This window comes from Xyrauchen texanus, chromosome 3, assembly GCF_025860055.1.
Source record: "Xyrauchen texanus isolate HMW12.3.18 chromosome 3, RBS_HiC_50CHRs, whole genome shotgun sequence".
NCBI lineage: Eukaryota > Metazoa > Chordata > Actinopteri > Cypriniformes > Catostomidae > Xyrauchen > Xyrauchen texanus.
In genome coordinates, this window is record NC_068278.1 from 15655170 (window position 1) to 15681599 (window position 26430).

A 26430-nucleotide genomic window follows, 5' to 3' on the forward strand; every position below is an offset into this window, starting at 1 on the left:
AAAACTGACGATTTACACAAGGTTTATTTATATTTCTTCAGCTCCAAACTTACTTCAAACTTCTCTGTCTGCTCGTATGAATGTAACACATCATAAGAAAGTGTTTCACTGCTGTTCAAATGCTGTTTTATAGCATTATTTATATGAATAAATGTTTTCCATCTGAAAGGATTAAATATTAAATGAAACAAATGACAATAAAATGCAAAGTAATTTCTTCAGTAATCAAAATACTTTTTGAATGTAACTGTATTCTGATTACCAATTATTTAAATTCTAGCTATAGTGGAATACTTACTTATATTTTGTAATTTAAATACGTAATCCCGTTACATGTATTCCGTTACTCCCCAACCCTGACCACATGTGATCTGATCATCTGAAACGCATCTTAATTCCACGTGGAAACGGGGACATAGTGTTGGATTTGAAGTGGATCACTGAGGCTATTGTGCCACTGTTGAATTTGACAGCCACAGGAACAAACAATGCTGCTCTTTTGCTCAGTTTTTGTGCCAAAATTCTTTTTGGAGGGCGTGGTTTTAGAATGAGGGAGCATGGCTATTTCAACTGTTCGGTCACGTGAAAGCTTCAGAATGCTAAAATCGCTTACAGCACCTTTAAGTTGCCCTCTCTATCTAGCTGATGGTTTATCTGACTATGTGACAGTCTGTCTATCTGGCTAGCAAGATAACTAGCTGCTTATTGTATTCTTACTGTAATGTCTGTATAACCATCAAACTTAAACACGTTTAAACGTTCAGACAAGTCAAGTCAACATCAAACTTTGTCTTGACAAATTTTTACCTATCTAGTTTTTTTATTATCCTGCATAAAGTCCTTGTTGAGAAGTTTCACCTTGAACATTGTCTTGTTGTACCTTTTTAAAAGAATTCTTCCAGGATTATTTCTAGACTTTGAGAACATCTGGGGAATTCTGTTGATTTACCAAAGCAAATTATTTTGACTTGTACCTCAGTTTGTAGAAACAAGCAAAAATTATTGTGAGAAGGTCTCCTGACTTCTCAAGGAGGAAGCGAGGGCTGGGCATAAAATCGCGGCCCTGCGCAGCCTGTGGACCAGTGCAAACTTAAATGACTGGAGAGCTAGATACGATCGGCTGATCCATGCAACTGTATCATTCATGCGATTTTAAGCTACCAGAGGGGGGTGTGGTCCAAGCAGAAGGTGAAAGCACATCCCAACAGATAGTACTGGATGGTGAGGACCACCCACTTGATGGCCAAACACTCCTCGGTGGTGCTGTACTTTGTCTCTCTCAGTGAGAGTTTGCGACTAATGAATAGCACAGGATGCTCCTCCACCATCTGGGAGAGTGACGCACCCCTGTCCGATCCATCCGTTTGCAAGATAAAAGGGAGAGAGTAGTCAGCAGAGCAGACGGCACACATCGTTTTGTGTTGGTGATTTCCCACAGGTGTCAATCATTACCTCTGTCTCTCCTGGCAAACATTGCTCGGCCACGCCCCCATCACCACAATCATGTTTACAGCAATGCGCTTGAAAGTGTATGGGGCAAGACATTGCACTGGGACAAATGTTAAAATACACAATTTCAAAATATACACCATTTCAAAAGTACAGTCAGAAGACCTATACATTTTATAGTTTATAGATTAATATCGGACTAGCCTTTTCTGTGTTAATTTGCATCCAATATGTTAATTCTTGTCATGATAATGTCAAGACTGTAAACTCGTTACCTTTCAATTTAACAGCTCAAATAACCGATTTAGGTAAGGATGAGTTCATTCAAACACTTTAATATTAATACAAGATGCCTTGCCCATAGACTTCTATTTTAAGTTGTTACTGTTATCACAATTTTTGCTTCAGACTCCTCTTCAACCAGATGGTAGACAGTCTGTTCTTGGCTGGAGGTCAAGTTACTGTTGGCATAAAGCCACTCCAGTTTTCTCTAGTTGCACTGATAGAGCCCCGAGACACAGACTGCAGTTTCCTCACATACTCATTAAATTCCTCGTTCATTTGCCATCTCCAACAAAAGCACGAACTGTATGAGTGCATGTGCTGGGAGGTTTCTCCTTCCTGTACTTTTCGTCACATTTCTTCTTTGAGAAATCGTTCTCAAGGATTTGCTGTCTCTTAAAGTTGAACTGTGGAGAGTGGAGGAGTGAAAGGAGAGCTTTCCTAGTTATTTCAGGCCTTTACCGATTACCATTTTATTTGTTGATATAATGTTCAATTGAAATTCCTCACAATTTATTTCCTGTTGTTCACAGAGCCACCATGGAGAGTCACTTGGACACCCCTTACAATGTGCCTGATGTAGTGGTCACCATCGCAAACAATGATACTGACTTTGTCATAAGGTTAGTTTATGGTGTCCAAAATCAATCATTTATTCCCGAATTTACTTATAACTAAATAGTTAAATGCCACATAGGAAATTATGTGGAGTGTGACATTACGTAAATATTTAGTAGGAAACGGATCAATATTAAAGTCCTTTTTAAAAAGGGCTAAAATATTGATCTGTTTCTCACCCACACCTGTCATATAGCTTCTGAAGACATTGATTTAACCACTGAAGTCATGTGGATTATTTTATGCTGCCTTTATGTGCTTTTTTGACCTTTTATAGTTCTGGTCACCATTCACTTGCATTGTATGAACCTACAGAGCTGAGATATTTTAAAAAAAAAAAAAGTTTGTTCAGAAAATGAAAGTCAGTCACATCTATGATGTATGAGAGGGAGTAAATGATGAGAGCATTTTAACTATACCTTTAACAGCATATAACTAAGGTACTCCATACTGACTGTTTTTGCACTACATGCAAGAGAGAAACAGGACATTGTCAAAACAATTGAAACTGGTACTTTTAAGTAATATATGCAGGTAAGACAAAGCAAATGAAAACTAGATTTGTATTTCCCAAAAGTAAATGTCAGTGCTTGCAATGCAGCAAAATAATAGTGTTAAAGTTTATTAATACATTAATGAAGATGGCAGGTCAGAGCTGGCATTTCACAGGTTTTGTCTTCTGTTGGCTGTTCAAATAAACACTATAAATGGAAAGAAAAGCTCAATCATAATTCAGTTTCCACATAGATGTAAGAAAGAAGACCAGTCACAATTCATTACAAGAATGATAATGTGAGATTTTTAAACTAATCTTAAATTTCTTAGTCAACTTAAGAAGTTGACCACATTCCTGCTTTTTCACATGTTGTTTTGGTAAATGCTTGTAATAATATCAGTGTGATCATATTTTGTGCAGGATCTCAGATCGTGGTGGTGGGATTCCTCACAGCATTCTGGAAAAGGCGACGGATTACCACTTTAGCACAGCTGAGCAGAGTACACAGGATCCGCGCATGAGCAATCTTTTCGACAGCATTACTAACAGCGGTCCCCAATCTGGACCCATGCATGGGTAAGAGGAGTTGCATTTCTGTAAGATTGAAAACGGGCTACAATACAGAGCTTCTCAAATAATGAAATGTCGAGTTGTTGTATTTTAGACAGGTCTAATGCATAGGTTGTTGTTTTTGGGATCATGTTTCCTTTTTGCATGTACAACATGCTCTTCACCTCCTCACGTGTATATATTTACGTTTTTTAAAGATATGCACATGCAGCAGCTGACTTGCGTTCTTGCTATTAGATCAGTGTAGCAGCTGAAGTAGACTACTCAACCTGATCCAGATTCAAGCAGTTTGATCTGGATCTTTACATGTTACAACTTGCTATCTGTCTACAAACACGTTGGGTGTGTTTGATTTGAACTGCATCTCGATTTACCGTTCTGTGAAATTTGCCGGCTGCAGTCGGTGGAGGAGTTGAAAAAAGAGCCTTCAAGCAAAGAGACTTTGCGCTTCCCGTTGTCTGCTGAACCTACACAAGTCATGGAAGATCACACAATGTTTGCTTTCTTTATTACAGTCAAAGTGAAATTCAGACAGACAGATGCTTGAATTTTACACAAAATAAGCAGAAACATTGTTCATTTGAAAGGTTTATGTGCTAATTAATAAAGATGACAAATAAATGCCTGTATTATTTTAATACCAATAAAGGATGCAGAATTTTTTATAATTTTTAATTAATGTTTTTATGAATAAACATATTAATATGACAAACATAATATAACATGATGTACTGTTATAAAAACATGGATTTTTTTAGTTTTCGCCAAACTGGATGTGTCAGAATAAACACCTTGGTAATGGCAGACTACTTATTTCTGCCATAGTTTGACATAGCAGAAGTAGTAAGAGTAGTATGTGAAGCATGCCATTGCAAACGCAGCCCATGTAACCATTGTCACATTGTGAGTCTGGCCAACCATTAATAAGCTGTCATCATTCAGAGCTTGTGCAGCCGCGCTGGAGAAACTGTGCCAGATGTGCCAGGTAGCTGCTTTCGAATCACTCTTTCGGTACTTTGATGGCATACGCCACGGTGATGCCATTTTAACTCTGAAACAATTTCTAAACATCACGCACTGCTTCAAGTACAGTGCCGATCGGTCTGTGCAGCGCTGCATGAAGTCGAACACACCTGTTGGCTTGCCTGGATTAGTTGATGTTATCGGAAATGCTGTAGCATCATGGAACGCTAAATCAATTGGGTGGGTTTCAGATTGCTACAACCAGTGGTGATAGTCCTCCATATTTGGGCAGAGTCATGTTATCATTCACTCTAATTACATACGGCCACCAGGAGATGGCGCCAAAAACAACACAGACTCAATGATGACTCAGATGGCTCAGAATGAAACTCATTCTGTGAAATCTCTTTACTAAAATCATGCCTGCATGGTATGCAAAGCTTTTGTCATTGTTGTGTTTCCATGTCTAATTAGTTCTTATGTACAATTATTATGATTTATTTGATTGGAGATGTTTTTGGACACTCGCATAAATGATTTTTGTAATGCTATAACTTTTTATTATTTTTTTCATATCAACACAAACTTTCACACAAAATAATGAGAATTTTGCTCAATTTCAGGTTTAATTGATGTTTTCAATTGTATATTTGGTAAATTGGGCTGCTCTGTGGTGGTGTGTAATGGGATAGTGTAACACCTCAATGATATCGCTTTTAATCTCCAGGTTTGGCTTTGGTCTGCCTACGTCTCGAGCATATGCTGAGTACTTGGGAGGTTCCTTGTCCATCCAGTCGATGCAGGGCATTGGCACAGACGTCTACCTGCGTCTTCGGCACATTGATGGCAAAGGAGAGAGCTTCAGAGTTTGACATTATGCCTGATTCATTGGAGCTTGCGGGTCGGTCAATTTTAGGGGTGGAAGGTGAACCAGGAAGTTCTACTGTTATCACTTTTCACACATTATCCGTCGAACTCTTTTCCCTTTTACTCTGCATCAGCTTCACATTTTGGATTACGTTTTCTGCAGTCATTGGGTTTCATTGGTTTTACGTTGTGAACTGATACAACTTTGGGATTGCACTGCATATAAGGTGTTTGTGTTGTTCACTGTGATTTAAAAAGAAAGCAAACTTTCAGCCTTAAGAATGCTAGAGGATTTCATGTTCAAAATCCAGCATGTCACTATCCAAATTTAAGCCAGTGGGATGAGACGCCTTACACTCCAGAAACTGATAAAAGATGCTGTCAGCCTTCTGTGACTTCAACTCTCCCGACAGCCAAGTCCTGGTTTCTCTCAGAATTATGAATCATTTGGATTCTTTAAGGACGTGTTATTTCAAAAGGAACCGTTTGAGTTGGCACACAAGTGCAGAAAGGCTTTTAGCAAGCTGCTCTCAATATAGGTCTACTGCTTTACAAAAACTGACAAAATACTGATTCAAAATATGTGGTCTGATGTTCCAGTTATGATAGTTTTGACATTTCACATTAGCCATACGAGCTTAAGATTTTGTTGTATATTTCATGATTGAAATGGTGTGATGAAAGAAATGCTCATGCAGTTATTAGCAAAGTGCAAAATATTTTAAATAAATTACATTTTTTGTTTGACATTCTCTCCAGCCAATGGTGTTAATAGTGATGTTGATAGTTAAATGAATGCATTTTTGCACCCTTTTCAGCTGCAGATTTTTGTCTCCTGATGGGCTTTGTTCAGTTTGTGATCCAAAAGGGTGCCAGCTTTAGAGAAACTGACAGACAATGAGCTTTATGCAACAATAGTACAAGTCATTCATAACTGATCTTGTGCCTATGGTTTCTTTTTCCTCTACTTTTGAAATGAATCAAGGCGAGTGATTTTTTTTATGAAAGGGAGCCCTAGTATATATATATATATATATGCTCATTTTCTGGACAGAAGTCATGCAGATTTTTTGCCCTAGTTTGCCCTCTGCTGGTACAATCTGAGCATTGACTTTTGACTGTACATAAAGCTACACAAGTGAACATACTAATGATAGAGAATCAGGGTAATGAATGATGTATATAGTAGGATAACCGTTATGGAATGCAAACATACTAATGTGCACATATTAACATTAATTCCGTTGTTTAAAAAAGGCCAAATTGTGGCATGAGGCACCCAGAATTAAGTGTTGGATCATTTTATTGTATTCTTTGCTTTTGATGTTGAGTTTGTATTTCATAGATGCCAAATGCGCAGTTTTTCAGGCATTATAAAATTCTGTTTGAAGCATTTGTGTCCATAGTTTTTTTTTTTCCCCCGGGGGGGGGGGGATAAATATATGACTTGAAAATTATGTCAAAATAATAAGCAGTAGATGGCTGCAGAGTCTGTTTGTCTGATCGCATTTTATAATCTTAAATTTTGTAGGAATGTCGTAAAATATAGATTATTAAACAGCACATTATTTGATCGATATATTAAAATTAGCCGACAATTAAATTAGAAGCCTAATTTGTGTACTGAAGCACACTTACACAGATGGCAGTCCAAAGTTTTGAAGGTATTTGTACTTCAAGAATGAACAAAATGGCGTTGATGAGTTTGCAGGTTAATGTATGAAACTGGCGTACTGCGCCAACTGAACAAATAGAAATGGCGACATTTATTATGTAATGTCTCTGTAAGTAGCCGCGAATTAATATTACGTGTTCTCGTTCCCAGCTTGTCGACTTAAGGGAAACGAGAGGGCTTCTTTACCAGCTCTTCTTGAGGCCGGAAGAAAGCACTGTGTATGTCTTGAAACCCCATGTTGCTACATAGCACGTCGCTAACAACAGCAAAGAATTTACTTGACCAGCGTCAAGCCGCTAACTCGTTCCCGACTTGCCAGAGCGTGGAAAGCGGAAAGGCTGTTGTGTTAGATGACATGGAGGTGCCTTAAATCTCTGTGTTGTGAAATGGCAGTCTAGGGTCCTACTGCATGCCGTCAACAATAGTAAAAACAGGGTTAAACCATCCTGTTACAGAGATGTCAGAGAATTCATGACATATTTAGCCAGTGGGAGTCAATCAACAGACACCTGGCCGCCCATATACATGCAAATTTCTTGGGCATAGACCTTGGTGGGGCGGGAGTGCCAGAGATTTTACTGAGTAGGGAGAACGTCAAGTCATAATAAACAGCTGGTGTAGCTCTGGAAAGAACAGCACCAGTGGCGAAACTCGGAGGCGAATTAGTAATAACAATAATAAAGGCATCTATTTGTTAATTTTGTCTGATCAATTCAATTGTAAAGGTTGATGCTTTATAAAACACTCATTATATTATTAGTAAGATAACCCCCTTCCCCCGTTATGATTATACGTACATCTTGTCACAGAAGTTCCCTTTAGAACATCAAATAGTTCACAATCTTTTTTCTGGAGAACATCGACACCAAAAATGTAAACAAAATTTGATTTAACAATACATTAAGATAAGTTTGAAACACGTTGATGTTAAAAGCTTAGTAGAGATTCTTATAGCCAAACAATAATCCAATTTAATTTTAATAATGTTTCTGGTTTCCTAGTTATTATTATACCTAAATATTTAAATGATTGATGAGCAATTTAAAATTGTGCATGTATTTTGTCTTACTGTACTGGCAGAGATTTTATAGTCAAAACAAGTGAAAAAATCTACCAGTGTTGAAGAAGTAATCCAAAGTATTTAGATTACATTACTGACCTTGAGTAATCTAACAGAACATGTTACAAATTACATTTTACAGCATGTATTCGGTAATCTGTAGTGGAACACATTTCAAAAGTAACCCTCCCAACCCTGTTTATACCTATATCTCTCTCTCCACTGCCCACCCCAAGAGCCCTCCAAAAACTCCAAATACTTGCCCCATTGCCCAACAAACAAATCCAAGTTACCCAGTCTTCTAAATTACACTTCTTCAAAAGCCACCAAATCTGAGTTCCCAATACGTCACACATAAAACTCACCACAAAAAACATGGGTTGTGTCTCCATCTTCTGATGGACACATAACAGGGTGTGTCTCATTTCGAAGACTGTAGCTAGGTAGGACGGTTCCTCTATAGGCAGTGGTCCTTAACTTAGAATTAGCTTTGTTTAAACGAGAGAGCATTTATAGTACAAACGGAAACACACATCGCTCTCAACCTGCACACGTTCTCTGAGTGAGAAGGGAATCTCTAAGGTAAACTTTAGGAGACTTATAACGATGTAGAGAAAAAAGAATATGGATTTTGCAGCTGTACTTTTATATAAAATGTATTACATATTATACATTGTACTCTCATCTACTTAGGTACTTCAGTTTGGGATTTGAACATCATATTTTCGGGTAAAGGGGCATAATTTGTTTCATACTAATTATGTACTTTTCCATTGACACAAATAATTATTGTAAGTGCCAATGAATGATACTGCATGCTTGGAATTCCTGTAAAAGAAGTTTGTATTTGAAGGCTGCTTTCGGAGTGTCCTACTGCTTTTCTGAAACGAGACGTATGCTGCCAACAAATGCGACCTCCAGAGCACACAGCCTCCAAAACGAGACACAGCTACTGACAGGAAATGTCTGTATCTAAAAGGTGATTGGCTCTTTTATCTTTAAGACTTCCTTTTCTATATCCGCCATATTGGGCGTTCCAATGTCTCCCATTTTTTTGAACACAGGTGCTCTGTCTCAGTGTTAAATAGTCTCTGGCAACAATTTTTTAGGGGTCTCAAATGTTTCCAGTCCACTAGAATGACCGACACCCTGACCAGTGCCCTGACTATTGAACTAGGAAGCTGATTGAGACCTTAGAGCTCCTTGATTGAGACGCACCCAACGTAATGCAATATATAGATCTTGAAATATTCCTCAAAGTGTGCAGAAGGGTGAGTGTGTGAATGTGTGTGTGTGTGTGTGTGTTTATGTGTTTGTACGCGCAAGGACACATGCAAATATGTGCTCATCTAATTAATGGACATGCGCCTGAACACTCTTTTTTTTCAAGTATTTTAATTGATTTAATTTTTGTTATTTCACCATTTATTTTTAATGGCTGTCATTTTGTCTTGGGAACTAAATGTTTTTTGTGTGTTCAGATGCACAACGGCTGGGAACAAACAACAACAAATAAACAGACAGAATGCAGAAAAAAAACACAGAAGTACAACTTTATACAAAGGGGTATTAAAAAAAAGAGTCTCAGATAATACACTTATTCAAAAGCCACAGAAAAATAAGTCACTAAGATGGTTAAACATGCAAGGCTCTATTATACTTCAAGATACTTATAAAACTAAAATTTAAACTGACTCAAATTTGATAACTTCTTTGACCATCACATTTATGAATATAATATTTACCTAAAATAATGAAGTTAAAGGTGCACTCAGTAACTTTTGTCTTTGTGTCATCTTGGACTGACATCTAGCGGCTTGGAAGCAGCATCATTTAAAATCGATAGTTGTCAGTTACAAATGCCATTGTAGGAATGTATTATTCACATTCAGTCATGATGACTTTAATCAATGAGTGAAAGTGTCAAATAACAGGACAGTTACTGAGAGAAGTATTACTAAGGGAGTAGTATTTGGCTGGTCATGTGATTTTAACATGGCAGCCCCCATGTGTGGACCCTCTCCATGTAGAATAAAACATCTTTTATAAGGTTACTGATATAACTGGAGTCTTCATTTTAATGTGAGTGCTCGTGATTTCCTACATGTATTGCAAAAATGATGGTTCATGTGTTTAAGAGTTAAATTTTTTTAATTACTGAGTGCACCTTTAAGAAGATTTTTTTTTTTAAGAAGGTGAACTCAGGAGCTACGCCCATCATCACGTGACACACTTAGAGAGAGCAGGGGATCATGTGACACATTCTTGAGAGAGAGAGAGAGAGAGAGAGAGCGAGCGGAAACGTGAGTGTGCGGTAGAGCTGTCTGTACACGTCGAACACTCCGTCTATCCGCCTCACACAAAATACTGCACAAATACTTGTTGGCTGGAGAGGTGAGTGGGGTGTTAGCGGCGTCATTAATTTAGGACAGCTGTGCACGTGTGATCTGTGATGCTTTTATTTGTCTTTCTTGTTGAAACCCAACAGAGGTTCAGTGGTTGATACTCAGGAAGGGAAGTTGTGTTTACTATAGAGAGATAAGCAGATGTGGCCTTGCGTTCATGGTGTATGGCTCCGATTTGCAAGTTAAAAAGACAACTTCTCCATAGAAATGCATGTCTAGTGGACGTGTATATTTAGACAGCAGTTGTTGGCTTTCGATTCTTTTTCATGCAGTTTTATTTTGGTGTCAGGCTGATGATGGGCTTTGCGTCTGACGTGGCGCTCATTTGCTCTCCATTTAAATAACCAAATGCACCGCAGATACATTCATCTTTAAACATAACCCATATGCTCTTTTGAAATAATGACGAGTGTCGAAAACATAGGAAATGCTTTGTGGCCTCACTGTATGTTACAGTGACTATTCGTGTGATTTGAGCAATAAACCCTTGCAAAAAAAAGTGTTGTAGTATTCATTCGATTATTCCATTTAATCTGGCAAACCAAAAACGAAATAACGAATCAATGTTTTGTTTTTCTGTATGAACCAAATATGAAAATTTTCGTTCGTTTGATTGCTTTCAGCTCGAAACGGGAAATATAATAAACAAGGAAACCAAAACGAAATAATGGGTCGAATATACGTTGTCTTTATTTTTCTTTATTTGTTTTCCTATTTCCCACGGTGGAATCAATTCTGTTTCGCGCATGCGCAGTGGATAGTTTCAAAGGAGTAGGTCGCTGAGCGCCAAAAGCGTAGGGTTCGGTCCCAGTTGGTCAAACTTTCCAGTTCAAATGGCACTCGAACCATACATGTCTTTTATTGAGGACATGTTTATGAATGGAATGCCATATCATGAGATCTCAGTAAAGATGCAAGAAATGGGTGTCCAGCGTGGAAGCTCTGAGATCAGCATCCGGAGACTACTTGCCAAGCATAATATGCGGAGAAAAGGACACACTTCTGATTCAGACCTTGACATTGCTGTCTCTCGAGCAATAAATGAGGTAACGTTACGTGATATAAAAAAAAGTAAAACATGTTGCATACTAAACTAGGGTGACCAACAGTCCTGTTTTCCCAGGACATGTCCTGTTTTCACGTCCTGTCCTGGCCGTCCTGGCTGTTTTTTATAAAGTGATGAAAATGTCCTGGTTTTCAAAAACTGCTGGGAAAGATCAGCTCTACAGCCAAATATAGATGGGCAAACAAGGAGGATGAGGAAGAAAAACAGGATAAAGAGGAAGAAAACTAAAGATATAAATATATTTTGTTAGTTCGTTTTTGTAAGTTTGTGAGAGCTATTTTTGTTCAATTTGGAGGTATTTCTTTTAGTCATTTATTATTTATATATTTATTTTTCTAATACAGAAGAGACATTATTTCATTCATTATTTTTGAAACCTGGCATAATAAAACATGTTGAGTAACCTCTGAGAAGCTGAATTTGTGTCTTGTAATATAACAATTTTCTATCCATACAGAGGAGGCATAGCCTACTTTAAATGTATTGAAATTAATAAGGCATCTTCGAGTAAACTTCGAGTATCATTTGAGTATCTGTTTGCCGGGCCGAGTGTCCTGGTATTTGGTAATCAAAATATGGTCACCCATACTAGACCTATCACTAGTCTACATGATACGCAGGTAGCCTATACGATATATACCCACAAGGAATGGTCAGATATTTTCGTATACCCACTTAAAATAGTGAGCTGATACGTAACAACATTCGTGTGTGTGTGTGTGTGTGTGTGTGTGTGTAGTAGTAGTAGTACTAGTAGTAGAAGAAGAAGAAGAAGAAGTAGTAACAGTTCCTGGAAGCTTGCTCATTCAGCTGATACAGTACATAACCTCAGTTTGACAATGGTTTTGGACGATAAATGTGCTTGAGATGATGTGGACACTTTTTGTGTCCTCACTGTTAATAATATTCCATAATGAATGAGTGTTGGTGACATAACTGCACATAGGCCTATGTTCATTGTTACTGCTACTGATAAGCCTCAGCTTTCAATTATTGTTAATAATAGTTGCAACTTGCACTCTTAAATGTGCAATGAAAATTGCCAGCTGATAAAATCTGTGCTCCAGGGACCAGATTCATAAAACATCCAAGGCTTCATGTTGCGCCTAGTGCCATTTGAACTGGAAAGTTTGACCAACTGGGACCGAACCCTACGCTTTTGGCGCTCAGCGACCTACTCCTTTGAAACTATCCACTGTGCATGCGCGAAACAGAATTGATTCCACCGTGGGAAATAGGAAAACAAATAAAGAAAAATAAAGACAACGTATATTCAACCCATTATTTCGTTTTGGTTTCCTTGTTTATTATATTTCCCGTTTCGAGCTGAAAGCAATCAAACGAACGAAAATTTTAATATTTGGTTCATACAGAAAAACAAAACATTGATTCGTTATTTCGTTTTTGGTTTGCCAGATTAAATGGAATAATCGAATGATCGGATGATACACGGACCTGGTCAGTAAACAAAATTCCGAATGCTTGCATGGCTTTTTTACTGTCAGAAGTTTACATATACCTTAGCCAAATACATTTAAACTCCGTTTTTCACAATTCCTGACTTTTAATCATAGAAAACCTTCCCTGTTAGGATCACTACTTTATTTTAAGAATGTGAAATGTCCGAATAAAACTCGAGAAAATTATTTATTTCAGCTTTTATTTATTTGATCACATTTCCAGTGGGTCAGACAAAACTGGTGTAACTGAGTCAGGTTTGCAGGCCTCTTTGCTCGCTCACGCTTTTTCAGTTCTGCCCACAAATTTTCTATCAGATTGAGGTCAGGGCTTTGTGATGGCCACTCCAATACATTGACTTTGTTGTCCTTAAGCCATTTTGCCTCAACTTTGGAAGTATGCTTGGGGTCATTGTCCATTTGGAAGACACATTTGTGACCGAGCTTTAACTACCTAGCTGATGTCTTGAGATGCTTCCCATGCTTCACTGTTGGGATGGTGTTCTTCGGCTTGCTAGCCTCACCCTTTTTCCTCCAATCATAACAATGGTCATTATGGCCAAAAATTTCATCAGACCAGAGGACATTACGAAGATCTTTGTTCCCATGTGCACTTGCAAACCTAGTCTGGCTTTTTTATGGCAGTTTTGGACCATTGGCTTCTTCCTTGCTGAGCAGCCTTTCAGGTTATGTTGATATAGGACTAATTTTACTGTGGATATAGATACTTCTCTACCTGTTTCCTCCAGCATCTTCACAAGGCCCTTTGCTGTTGTTCTGGGATTGATTTGCAGATTTCACACCAAACTACGTTCAACTCTAGGAGACAGAATGCGTCTCCTTCCGGAGCGGTATGATGCTGTGTGGTCCCATGGTGTTTATACTTGCGTACTATTGTTTGTACAGATGAACGTGATACCTTCATGTGTTTGGAAATTGCTTCCAAGGATGAACCAGACTTGTGGAGGTCTAAAATAGTTTTTCTGAGTTTTTATTTCTTTTGATTTTCTGATGATGTCCACAGGAACACCTCCAAGTCAGTACACCATCTATCAGAAGCTAATTGTCTAAAGGCTTGACATCATTTTCTAGAATTTTCCAAGCTGCTTAAAAGCACAGTTAACTTAGTGTATGTACATTTCTGATCCACTGGAATTGTGATATAGTCAATTTGAAGTGAAACAATATGGCTAGATACAATTGTTTGAAAAATTACTCATGTCATGCACAAACTAGATGTTCAAAACGACTTTTCAAAACTATAATTTGCTATATCTGTGGAGTTGTAAAAAAATTAGTGACTTCAACCCAATTGTATGTAAACTTCTGTCTTCAACTGTACATGCTAATTCAGAGTCTTTCAAGAAAATGTAATCTTGAAGAAAAAAAAATATATAATAGAACTTCCAAAAACCTTGTCAATACCATGCCTCTTTCTGGTTCTTTTTTTTTAGTGGATAGTGTTTGTCTTTCATATCACAGCTCTGTAAAATGTATCTGCTCATATCTAAATCCCTTAAGATTTTTTTATTACTAATTATTTTATTTGTGTTAACCAGATATGTATGAGGAAAGACAGTCCTAAAGAAGGACAAAGCCAATCAGGTATTTATCGCTGAGTTTTTTTGTTTTTTTTCTAACTTTGGCCACATACAATATATACCTCAGCACATACGTATATACAATGGCGCCAGACTTTTTTTTTTTAACCCAGACTTAAAAATGTATGAATGTCATTGCATTGGATAAAAAATATGGACCTACTTTATATTAGATGTCTTAAACTACATGTACTGAAGCATTTGATACAATGTACTTATTGTGTTGTTGAATTGTACTTTAATTACACCGTTAACCTTACCACCTATCCCAAATCCTAACCCTACTCCTACACCTACCTCAAGCTCAGTAGCAGCAAATGTGAATCTTGTGAGAATTTTGTATAACAACATGTAGTTACACAAAATATACATTGTATTGTATGTATTTTAGTTCAAAGTAGTTAAAGATGCATAATATAAAGTGTGACAAAAAATATCAAACCGTGTGGCATCTGCAAATGTATATCTATTGGTTTATCATTTAAAACCTTACAAGGTCTTTTTTATGAAATGTTTTGCTTGAAATATGTGCTGTCTTTGAGATTAGTGCCACTTGGTTTGATATTTTGTTATCTAATGGACTGACATTCATACATCGTGTTAAGTGTGGCTGAAGTGTCCAAATACATTTGGGCCCACTGAAGATCTTATTTTCTTAAATCATTTAAACTTGCGTTATGAAATCTGTATGTGAAATTGCGATGACAAACTCTATATACCGATTATTCACAGTTACTATGAGCAGTGAGCTCAATGTGCCAATGGGCTCCCCAGCTCCCGGGTGCTCAGACAGGCTGCAGGATGGAGGTGGAATGGACTACAGAGATTGGGTTCGTCGCAGCTATCTGGAGCTGGTCACCTCCAACCACCACTCTGTCCAGGCTCTCTCTTGGAGAAAACTTTACCTCAGCAGGGCAAAGCTCAAAGCCTCCAGTCGAACTTCAGCCCTGCTTTCAGGCTTTGCAATGGTCAGTATTACATTCTGTGTTAAGTGGGAGCCCTTTAAATGTGTGTGACTCTTCAAATGCAGTTCTTTTGAATTTTGTTAATCCAAAAAAGAAAGACAATGACTATTGTGTACTCCATTTGAGTTGTAGATCAGTGAATGTATCAGAATATAGTTGCTAAAAGTGGAACTTTAAATGGAAAGCTTAATGCACACAATGTGTGAAGATGAGTTATCAAATTGCTTATTACAATTATATAAATTCTTTTCAACTCTTTCAACTGTTTACATAGAGGAATAAACCCACCCACAGGAATTACATCTGTAACCCATAACCAGAATTGAATCCATCTCGAACAGTTGTCCCACTCATTACATTAAGACTGCACAAAAGATAACTTTTTAAATAATAACTAGGTCTGGGAAATGTATTTTTCCATTTAATTTCTGCGATTAATAGTTTAAAATGTTTAACACAGAAAAATAATTATGAATGCAATGGAAAAATGCAATGAAAAATAGGTATGCAATGAATGCAGTACACGTTTTTGTTTTTTACTTTCCGAAACTTCAGTAAATAAACCAGTGCATATAAACTGGTTGATTGGATTTTTAAATGGTAACCAGGTATAGTGATGTAATCTGGCCAACGCAAACACAAAGAGCTGGACATCAGAGCACTTCATAAGAAAAGAAGGGATGAGATGCGTAGCCAGGAAAATTTGGGGAAAAAATTCAGCTGGGTGCATTCTGATCACACCTTTTAAGATAAATCAAGGAACTGTAAGGTTATATATCCTGTTGTTACTGAAGTAATACAGATGAGTGATGGCCAGCTAAAAGCTATGGTACAGTCAAATGACATGCTAATATGTACCTGGCTGTTTTGACCATTTGTATATGTTCTTCAGTAAAATATTTTTTTATCTCTTGTACATCTGTGTAAGTGCTCAATGACAATAAATTGATTCCTGAATTTACATCACTAGAGTTTTGTATCTTGTTTACATAAAGCAGTCCGGACTCGGCATGTGTCAGCATGTAAGCTTGTTTTCAAATCTGGTGTTTAAGCTCTTATTTATTGAATATTCCAAATCTATTAAGTGTTTGATCACATCGCATTTATTATATTTATTTTCAAGTAGACAATGTTACATTAAAAGTAAAGCTTTATTTGGTCTTGTTTTGTTTTTGTAAATACAGTGGCAGGTATCAGTGTAGACAAAGCAACAAAGTTATGAATAACGAGACCCTTCTTGATTTATAAATATAATATGCTATGAATGGATAAAATTACATAAAATTAATATGTACACAAGAAGCTTATTTAAGCTCTTTTTTTCTTACAAGAAGGATCCAATCCACCAGTTTATCTTCAGATTATCTTCCTGTAACACAAGTGTCGATGTTTTTTTTTAAAGTTGAAATTCTTTGTAACTTGAAACACCATCTAAGAAAAGTGGAGCTCCTTGCGCGAGACAAAAAAAAAAGGTCAAAACCGTGACCGGCAAAGAAACAGCACAGGCGTATGCGAAAATGTGTTCATTGTGAACTGCCCCTTAGAATAACCTCATTTCTAACATCCTCTTTCCACTTCATTATGTGATCATGACTAGGTGGCCATGGTGGAAGTGCAGCTCGAGATGCAGTACAACTACCCACGTGTCCTTCTCATCGCCTTCAGTGTATGCACCACTGTGCTTGTGGCTGTCCACCTCTTCGCCCTCCTCATCAGTACCTGCATCCTGCCCAACGTCGAAGCCGTAAGCAACATCCACAACCTCAACTCCGTCTCCGAATCTCCCCATGAGAGGATGCACCACTATATTGAGCTCGCCTGGGGCTTTTCCACCGCCCTGGGAATCCTATTGTTTCTGGCAGAGGTGGTGCTCCTCTGCTGGATAAAGTTCTTGCCAGTTGACTCTGGAGCACAATCCACGTCAGTTCTGGCAGCCTTGAAGCAGAACTGTAGCACCCCTGTAGTTCAACCCGGGCACAGCGGGTGGCAGGCGGCCTTGGCCTCCACCATCATCATGGTGCCTGTTGGATTAATCTTTGTGGTGTTCACCATTCACTTCTACCGCTCACTGGTGCGGCACAAAACAGAGCGGCACCACCAGGAGATTGAAGAACTGCACAAGATCAAGGTACAGCTGGACGGCCATGAGCGAGGCCTGCAAGCAGTGTGAGATCTGGGGATGCTCTTTTTGCACAGTGTTCCATTGCTTGATTCTTTAAGCTTTCAAGCACATTAAATCTATGCTCCTTTTGAGTCTTTTATTATAATTTTTTTCAGGCATATTTTCTTTTGAGAGAAGATGCCTTGTTGCCTGGTGGATGGATTTTCCATTTAGAAACTGAGAAAGCTTTACAGGAAAGAGGGAAGTTTACAAGATTTCAACAGCAAGGGCTAGTTATTTATATTTCTTTAGGCTGTAGGTAATTTGGCCGGGTCTTTATGTGCCATTTTCTAGATGTTCTGCTTCTACTATACGAAATGAATGTCATACATCAGTGTGCTTGAATATCATTTGCCTGTTTTGTGTTTATTAGATGGTTTCTTAACCAGCCTGATCTACATTGTGCCACATTTAAATTTGGCCAAATGAGTTCGACAAGTAGAGTTGGTCTTGGTTCCATTAAGGATCAGAGCTTCAAGACCTACACTGCCAGAATATGTGACTAAAATATACAGCTTTATGCTATACATGCCTTTATGAGTTTTCATTTGCTTTCGTAAAAACAAAAAAGTATGCTGTACACACTGGGTGAATGTCCGGATCATATTTGATCTTAAAATCAAAATAATATATTTAAGCCTATTTAAGACCGTAAAGATGTTGGCATTATGACATTATTTTCATGATTATTTCTAAATTCTCATTCTCATTATTCACATTACTGTAATAATAATGACCTTCTCCTACCGACTAAATTCACTACAACAAATAATTCCATTATGAATTTCATAATAGGGTTACCATTGTGGTTAAGATTGGCACTTGTTCTTAGGTCGAGGATGGACTTTCACGTTCAAGTGATGTTTGATTTAAGTGCTGCTTGGCTCCAGAAGCAGTTGCTATCAAATTGACAGTGCAACAGTTTTACACATGCTCACGTGGCATATAATAATGATTAATACAATTAATTAAATTGAACCAACAGAAAAATTATTAATTTATTAAATTGAGTTTGACTAACCATGAAGTTTAGTTAAACCTACTAGAGTCCATTCATTTGACCTAATCCAACTAAGTTATGTTGTCTTATTGAAAATGACTTAATCTGAATGAATGAAATTAAATTGCTTATAAAAACTCTCAAATTAAATTAAGGTAATGACTTCATTTTTGTTGGAGTGATGTACTTAACAATTTAAGTAATATTTAATTATTTTGTAATATATTACAGTAATGACAATGAGAATTGGAAGGGGGTTATTATGCTTTATTGTCTTGAATAAATGCTACAATGCGAGAAAAAAAAACAAAAAAAAAAAACAAAAGAGTGTCATAGTTCTAAAACTAGGCTTCATTTTATTTTGCTAAATACATTTTGTGGTAAAGTGGCCCGGACATATCTTGACCGTTCTTGTGAGATTCACCCTATACTATTGGTATTTGTCTGTGTTTGATAGTGGATCCCAAAACTGTAATATTATTAACTGCAGAATTGTTGTGCCTGCATTTTCCTCAATAACCATGTAAGATTCATTTGAACTGTTACCTAAGAAAGAAATATCACTCATACTACGTAGTGCGCTCATTTTTAGCTTAGGTGTGAAATGTAGATGCTTTAAACATGCACAGTGCACACTTAAGTTTCACTTTAGATTTTATTAACAAATTTGCATTTAATGTATATTATAATGCACTGTCACTTGTCAAGCACAAATTGAATGTTATTTGCTCGTGTTACTAGAAGTTTACGCTGTTGATGATAATACCCAGAAATAACCAGGGTCAAAAGTTGTTTGCTCCAATATTGTTTATATAACGATATTACTTTAAATGGGCACAGTTATAATATACTTGAGAAAAGCTAAGAGCTTGCATTGCATGCCAAGCTGAAACTCTTTAATGTGAACTGTGTGAGTTGGCAGTCCTATGTCAATCGCAAAATATTGTCTGATATTTAGTATGTCCATTTGATGGAAACATTCCAGTGGGAAAGAAGTCGGACCAATTTCTGCCTGCCTTTAATAGCTGAACAGACAAAACTTTGAAGTGCACTTGTAGTGTAGTCCATGGAAATGATCTGTGTGTCCTGTCTGTGTTTAGAGTATGCAGTAGAGTATTTCACAATGCAGAGTTAAAGACATAATTTCATGCCTTACAACCTACAAAGCATTATTGTATTGTAATTACAGTAGTGCTGTATTGATAGTATGTTAATGTCATTGTGCTGAACTTTCAATTGCACCTGCAATGTGTGAACGCTCAAACAAGGAAACTTTGACCAAAACTTGTGTGCTCTGGTTGTGGGGGGCTTTAAACAGCTGTTTTGTGTGTGTGTGTGTGTGTGTGTGTGTGTGTGTGTGTGTGTGTGTGTGTGTGTGTGTGTGTGTGTGAGAAAAAATAAATAACTGGGTCATTTTTTATCCTCCTGTTGCATTGCGCCTGCACTATCAGTAGAGAAAAGAAATTAATATCTTGTGCAAAAGCTAATGTTTTTTCCATCAAGTACATGTAGCCATCTGTTATGGAAATGTTTTGTGTAGCATGTTGTTTTCACTCTGTCTGTACTTATATGTTAATTTATGTCAAATAAACACAACCTGTTTTGTTTACTTCAAAACCTTGTATGTTGATGAGCCATTTACTTTTTTTATTATATATTATTTTTTTTATCATGAATATAATTTTGAGTAGAAAATAAACATCAGACCTCACAAAACAAGTTAAGGATTAAACATGACACATTATAAAGATAACAAACCATCATAAATAATAATTTACTTATAAACTAGAGCATTCATTATTACATTACGTTGGATTGAGTGCAAATGTAGAATTGACGTGATATTTTCAAGTTTATCTAAGGGTTGTCCCCCCCTAAAATATCATTAAAATATGTGTATTGTAAATAATATAATGATATATTCTTAAAATAATTGTTTAAGAAATAAAATAATACAAATGAAATGGGGCAACAACAAAAAAAACCTTGGTGTCCCCTTCAAAAATTACTCTTGAGAATTGTTATGTTTATTGTCCCCCCCAAACTTTTGATGAAATTTTCATCCCTGGGAAGGTTAATGTTATTAAAATGAATTGTATTCCAAAATTCAACCACCTCCTACAATCTCTCCCTGTAGATGTCCCCCTCTCTTATTTCAAGCAATTTGATATCATAGCGAAGTCCTTCATTTGGAATGGTAAACGTCCCATATTACATTTCAATAAGTTGCATAGAACGATTGACAAAGTTGGGCTAGGCCTACTCAAGATTTTGTATTATTAATATGTATTCGGTCTCAGACATTTGGCTCATTGGTTGCTTCCATCTGATAGAGCCCCTCGATGATTTTATATTGAACAGGAAGTTCTTGCCCCTATTTCACCATTGCAAAGCCTTTCTATCAAACTAACCAGAGAAGTTAAGGTACACCCCGTTATCCCACATTTGCACTCGGTATGGACAAAAGTGTCCAGAGTGTTAAATTCTGACATTTATTTAAATGTTGCTTTGAGCATATGGCTGAACCCCAAATTATGTATTGATAAGTCCCCTTTCTGCTGGACAGAGTGGATTGAGAAGGAGGTTAATAAGCTCGGTGACCTATATGAGAGTGGAGAGTTGAGATCCTTTGAAAATATTGCTAAACATTTTGGGATCCCCAAATCTCAGTTTTATAGGTATATACAACTGCGCCACCTGCTTTGTACTGTTTTTAGGAGTAGCGTACACCCCCCTAAATCAGCAGATACTCTAGGAGAGGTGATTACTGCTTTTGGAAAAGGTCATGCGGCATCAGTGTATTACTCCCTGTTAATTCAGAGTCTGGGGGACAGAGCTTTAACTTCTATCAAGAGATTATGGGAGAAAGATTTAAACTTAGTGTGTGGACTAGGATTCCAAAAAACATTAAATCTGCATCTAGAGATGCGTGGGTGCGTTTTATGCAATTCAAAATGATGTATAGATTTTATTGGACCCCTCTAGGTTGAATAGGTTTGGTCTTAAAGACACACCCACCTGCTGGCAATGCCAATCGGATGATGGTGTCATGGCCCATGTATTTGGTGGTGGGTTGAGATCCAGAAATTCTGGTTGACGGTTCAGAATTTTGTGTCTGACTTGGTAGGCACTCAGGTTTCGATTTGCCCCAGATTTTGTGTTCTGGGTGATGGGGCAGTCATCGATGTGGGGGATGGCCATTTGGTGAACTGGGTTCTGACCTGTGTGATGATCTCCAGGCAGGTTGGAGACAGGGGTTGGAGGTCAGCTGGTGCACCCCCATATCCAGAGTGTTGCACAGAGATGGGGAGGGTGGCGGCTTATGAGGAGGTGTAATTGGGAAGACAGTTTGACTGGAAATCGGGCAAGTATTTGGAGTTTCTGGCACTCGGGTGGGGCGTGGAGAGAGTAGTGTAGTATAGTTTTAAGTGAGTATATATATATATATATATATATATATATATATATATATATATATATATAAGATTTAATAAAAAATAATTATAAAAAAAAGAATGAATGTGCTTGGTATCTACTTTAGAAGTTTACTTGGTTAGTATCGTAGTTCGCTGCAGGGAACATGTGAATGGTCAGATTTCACAGCAGCTGTGACTGGCAGGAACACATGAACTGAAGCTGCTGCTGGTAAGTTTACACACTGTCTGAAAAAAGCCATTTCAAATTAGATAAAAAAAAAAGAAAAAGAGTATAAATTGGCTCTCTCGCTGTGATTTATGTTATTGCTATATTTGCTGTAATTTAGTTGACATGAAGTTGGCTGTTTTAGCATTTTAAGAATGGCCTGATAATTAACAGCCTGATCTTCACTGCAAGTGAGGAACAGGAGTCCATAAGTATGGTACTTGCATTAGTGTTCATCTGATATGACAATTTTACTTTAATTTAACATTTTATGTTTTACATATAGCCTATTTGGAAAGCTCTGTAAACATCACATTTTTCATTAGAAACTACAAAATTCCTTCTAGTTTACTTGAAGCTAAAAACAACTTTCAACTGTGTTGAATGATGAACATTATTCTGAAATAGTAATAGGAACCAATGGTAAGCATCCACTCTTGGAGGTATTTTTGCCCCAAGCCTCCTTAAAGGGATAGTTCACCCAAAATTGAAAAGTCGCTCATCATTTACTCACCCTCATGCCATCACAGATGTGCATGACTTTATTTGTTCTGCTGAACACAAAAGAAAGTTTTTAGAAGAATATCTCAGCTCTGTAGTACCATACAATCAAGTGAATGATGATCACAGATTTGAAGCTCTAAAAAAGGAGATAAAGTCAGAATAAAAGGATATTTTACATTATACTATTTGACTACAGTGGATTAATCCTCCTCTGCTTAAACAATATAATAAGTTTGGTTGAGAAACAGATCAGTATTTAAGTACTTTTTTTTTTTTACAATAAATCTCCACTTTCACTTTCTTTTGTTTTTGCAATTTGCATTCTTTGTGGATATAGCTACCTACTGGGCAAGGACTTACATATTGATTTGTTTCTCACTCACACTTATTATATCAGTTCTTAAAACATGGATTTAACCACTGTAGCCATGTGTATTACTTTTATGCTGCATTTAAGTGTTTTTTTGGAGCTTCAAATCTTTGGTCACTATTCACTTGCATTGTATGAACCTACAGAGCTGAGATATTCTTATAAAAATCCTCGTTTGTGTTCAGCTAAAGAAGAAAAGTCATACACATCTGGGATGGCATGAGGGTGAGTAAATGATTAGATAATTTTCATTTTGGGATTAACTGTCCCTTTACTTCTGACCCTGGTCATTATGATATTCTCTTTACCACAACAAGAAAAAAATATGTATATTTTTTAAATTGTGTAGCACTCCCTTGGTACTGCCTGACATTTTTGCTGATTTTAATAAAAACTAATTATACAACAGCATCTTTTGATCTCTAAAAACCAAACAAACAAAAAAATACTGTGTTATGGTAATGAGAATCATAACTGAAAATAATGGGAATAGTGAAGTAAAACATCCAGACTATGGTATTGAGAATTTGTTGGTAAAATGTGCTTAAGTGTCCTGAAAATAATCTCATGAGTCACATATAAGCATTTAAACAGCAAAGCATTGGAGAACTACCTATTACAACCTCTTTTGACCTGAGTGACACTAATTGGTTCTGTAAATTACCACAGTGATCCCCAGGGCATGATTACAAATTCAGGTGAAGCTGCCTTATGCCACAGGCTAATGATGATGAAGTGTGAACAGGTGTGCACCAAGAGTCTCACTAGTCACTGGAAAACTATATAGGCTGTGCCCAAAACCTATAAAGTGTTGTTTTCTCAGCCAGCATTCAGAGGTAGGACTGAATTAAGGCATGTGTGAAGCAAATATTTACATGACAGCCTGTCTACTGAGATGCGGCCTTCTGGTTGGTAGTCATCGATTTGTCTTTACAGTTCACTTATTTATTCTAGCTCTTTAGCCATGATTTGCCTTGTTAGCTGGTCTGAAACCAGTTACCTTCAGGTGGTACCTTCCTACAAAATTGTCTTTAAATCATTCACTGACTGGACTGCAGGCTTCAGTCTGCCAAAATATTTCTTTCAATTTATTTAACACTTATTGGCAAAATTAATGTACAAATCTAAAGCAAGCAGCCCTGAGGTGATGATGAGTGAATGAGAATATCTGACTTGGTATCTTTGCCCTTTGGCATCCATGACCAAGGTCTGATCTGAGTTTAATCTTCTCTCTGAGCTGAGACAGTTTCATGTTTGAATCCATTCTCTAGTAAGTCTGATAAACTGAAGCCCAGTGTGCACAATTTAATATGTACAAATGTAGGAAACCTGATTTCAATTGTAGTTGTGATCATTAGTGCAAAGTGCAGTCCTGATTTTACAACCGGAACCATTTCTTTAGTCTCTCACACAGAGCCTGTAACAAATGTGGATAATCGAGCAGACTTTCAGGAACCTTTCAGTGAGTCATGAGTCTGGGAAGATTCCTTGACTCTATTTTTAGACTGGGAGTATCAGTCCATCAGCTCTGTGAACCCTCTGGTGAAAATACTCCTCCAACGTCAGCATGGGTGATATTAAAAATGCCCTGGGCCCAAGGGTGCCGTTAGTATTTTTGGGACCTCTGACAACTTTGCAATCTGGTGCCCCCTATCTTATCGCTTATTATTATTATTATTATTAGCTATATTACTAGAATAAAATGACTATATACAGTAAATAAACATGTGTAGAATGTTTGTCATGTTAGTGAATTGGGACTTCATTTCTAATGGACATACTGGTTTGTTTTAAATGTGGTGTTTTGTTTTTATGAGCTCTTGGAATATCTGAAGGCAAACAAAACCAGTGCATTATAATAGAACCGATTTTATACAGGTGAAGAAAAATGATAGCTTGGCCTATAATTAAAATAAATAAAAGCCCTTGATTTTAATTCTCATTTGTAAGTTACCACAGGCTTGTCTTTGAATAGGCCAATGTAACGGATCAATATTTTAAGTACTTTTTTTTTTTTTTTTTTTTTTAAATCAAACCACAATTTCATTTTCTATCGTTTTTGATTATTCACATTCTTTGTGTTTATAGTAAGGACTTTAATATTGATCTGTTTCTCACCCACCCTTATATTGCTTCTGAAGGCTCGTCGTATGGATTACTTGTATGCTGCCTTTTATTTTGAGCTTCTAAGTTCTGGTCACCATTCACTTGCATTGTATGGACCTACAGAGCTGAGATTCCTCTAATCTTTTTGTTATGCAGAGAAGTCATAAACCCCTGGGATGGCATGAGGGTGAGTAAATGATGAGTTTTCATTTTAGTGTGAACTATCCCTTTTAATGTCAAACCCAGATAAAACAGCTAGCAAACAAACTTTTATCTGTTGGTTTTGGTCTCCACTAATCTGCTTTCCCCTTCCTGTCTGTGCAGAATTTATCACTTGTGTACTTTAGACACATAAACCAACATTGTATATTTCTTGTATAATTTCACAGAACTGCCAGATGCTACAAAAAAGTTAGTAATCCAATATGCAAAATATCTTTTACAGTTTGAGGGCTGTAAGTGGACCGAAACCCTTGATGTGTCTGTGCTGCTTAATCTGGACTTGAGTCTGCTGTAAATCTATGGGAGGGAAGGCGTTAGCTTTGCATTGCTTTGCTGTTTCACAATGTTGCAATAGATGACCGACACAAAATCTTTGCATAATATCACTTGCTTCTATATTTGATGCTCAACTGGAACGAGATCTGGGGAATTTGGAGGTCAGGGCAACGCCCTGAACTCTTCAAGTACCTCAAACCATTCCCGAACGATGTGTGCGGTATGGTAGGGCGCATTATCCTGCTGAAAGAGGTCACTGCCATCAGAGAATACCATTTGCCATGGAGTGTACTTGGTCTGCAACTATGTTTAAGGTGGCACGTGCCAAATTGATGTCCACATGAATGGCTGCCCAGGGTTTCCCAGCAGAACATTGCCCAGAGCGTCACACTGCCTACGCCAGCTTGTCATCTTCCCAGAGTACATCCTGGTGCCATCACTCCCTCAGGTAAACGGTGCACAAGTACATGGCCGTCCACGTGATGTAGAACAGGACTCCTCGGCCCAGGTGACCACCTTCCACTGCTACAAGTTATGGTTCTGACGCTCAAGTGCCCATTGTAGACTCTTTTGATGGTGGACAGTGGTCATCATGGGAACTCTGACCAGTCTGTGGCTACACAGCAGGGTGCAATGCACTGTGTGTTGTAATACATTCCTCCTGTAACCATCATA

At 37.4% G+C, this 26430-nt stretch overlaps 2 protein-coding genes and 1 non-coding gene across 4 annotated transcripts in view; all 3 read left to right on the forward strand.

Moving 5' to 3' along the window:
* LOC127632578 (3-methyl-2-oxobutanoate dehydrogenase [lipoamide] kinase, mitochondrial-like) overlaps nt 1–6635 on the forward strand; it is a 29477-nt gene extending 22842 nt beyond the window's left edge. Inside the window, exons 9-11 of the mRNA XM_052111240.1 lie at nt 2265–2354; nt 3266–3421; nt 5106–6635. Of these exons, the coding sequence (XP_051967200.1) occupies nt 2265–2354; nt 3266–3421; nt 5106–5250 (391 nt within the window). The 3' untranslated portion in view covers nt 5251–6635. The remainder of the gene's footprint in view (nt 1–2264; nt 2355–3265; nt 3422–5105) is intronic.
* Nucleotides 6636–10247: 3612 nt separating this feature from the next.
* Nucleotides 10248–20007, forward strand: orai2 (ORAI calcium release-activated calcium modulator 2). 2 transcript variants are annotated; one of them, XM_052093229.1, is made up of 4 exons: nt 10248–10374; nt 14468–14513; nt 15242–15477; nt 17072–20007. In XM_052093229.1, the coding sequence occupies exons 2-4, from the start codon at nt 14474–14476 to the stop codon at nt 17642–17644; spliced, it is 849 nt and encodes a 282-aa protein (XP_051949189.1). In that variant the 5' UTR covers nt 10248–10374; nt 14468–14473; the 3' UTR covers nt 17645–20007. The 2 variants fall into 2 exon arrangements, with proteins under 2 accessions (XP_051949189.1, XP_051949195.1); XM_052093235.1 differs by lacking the exon at nt 14468–14513 and having other exon boundaries at nt 10258–10374.
* A 4286-nt stretch (nt 20008–24293) lies between these two features.
* On the forward strand, nt 24294–24391 carry LOC127633996 (Z30 small nucleolar RNA). The gene has a single exon (XR_007969297.1). It is a non-coding gene; the product is annotated as a Z30 small nucleolar RNA (small nucleolar RNA).
* Nucleotides 24392–26430: the final 2039 nt, after the last annotated feature.

What these genes read in the sequence shown, in the direction of transcription:
- orai2 (XM_052093229.1), top strand. Translation starts at nt 14,474, where the DNA reads ATGAGGAAAGACAGTCCTAAAGAAGGACAAAGCCAATCAG. An exon ending in AGAAGGACAAAGCCAATCAG is followed by an intron (nt 14,514 to 15,241) that starts GTATTTATCGCT and finishes GATTATTCACAG; the next exon opens with TTACTATGAGCAGTGAGCTC. An exon ending in TGCTTTCAGGCTTTGCAATG is followed by an intron (nt 15,478 to 17,071) that starts GTCAGTATTACA and finishes GATCATGACTAG; the next exon opens with GTGGCCATGGTGGAAGTGCA.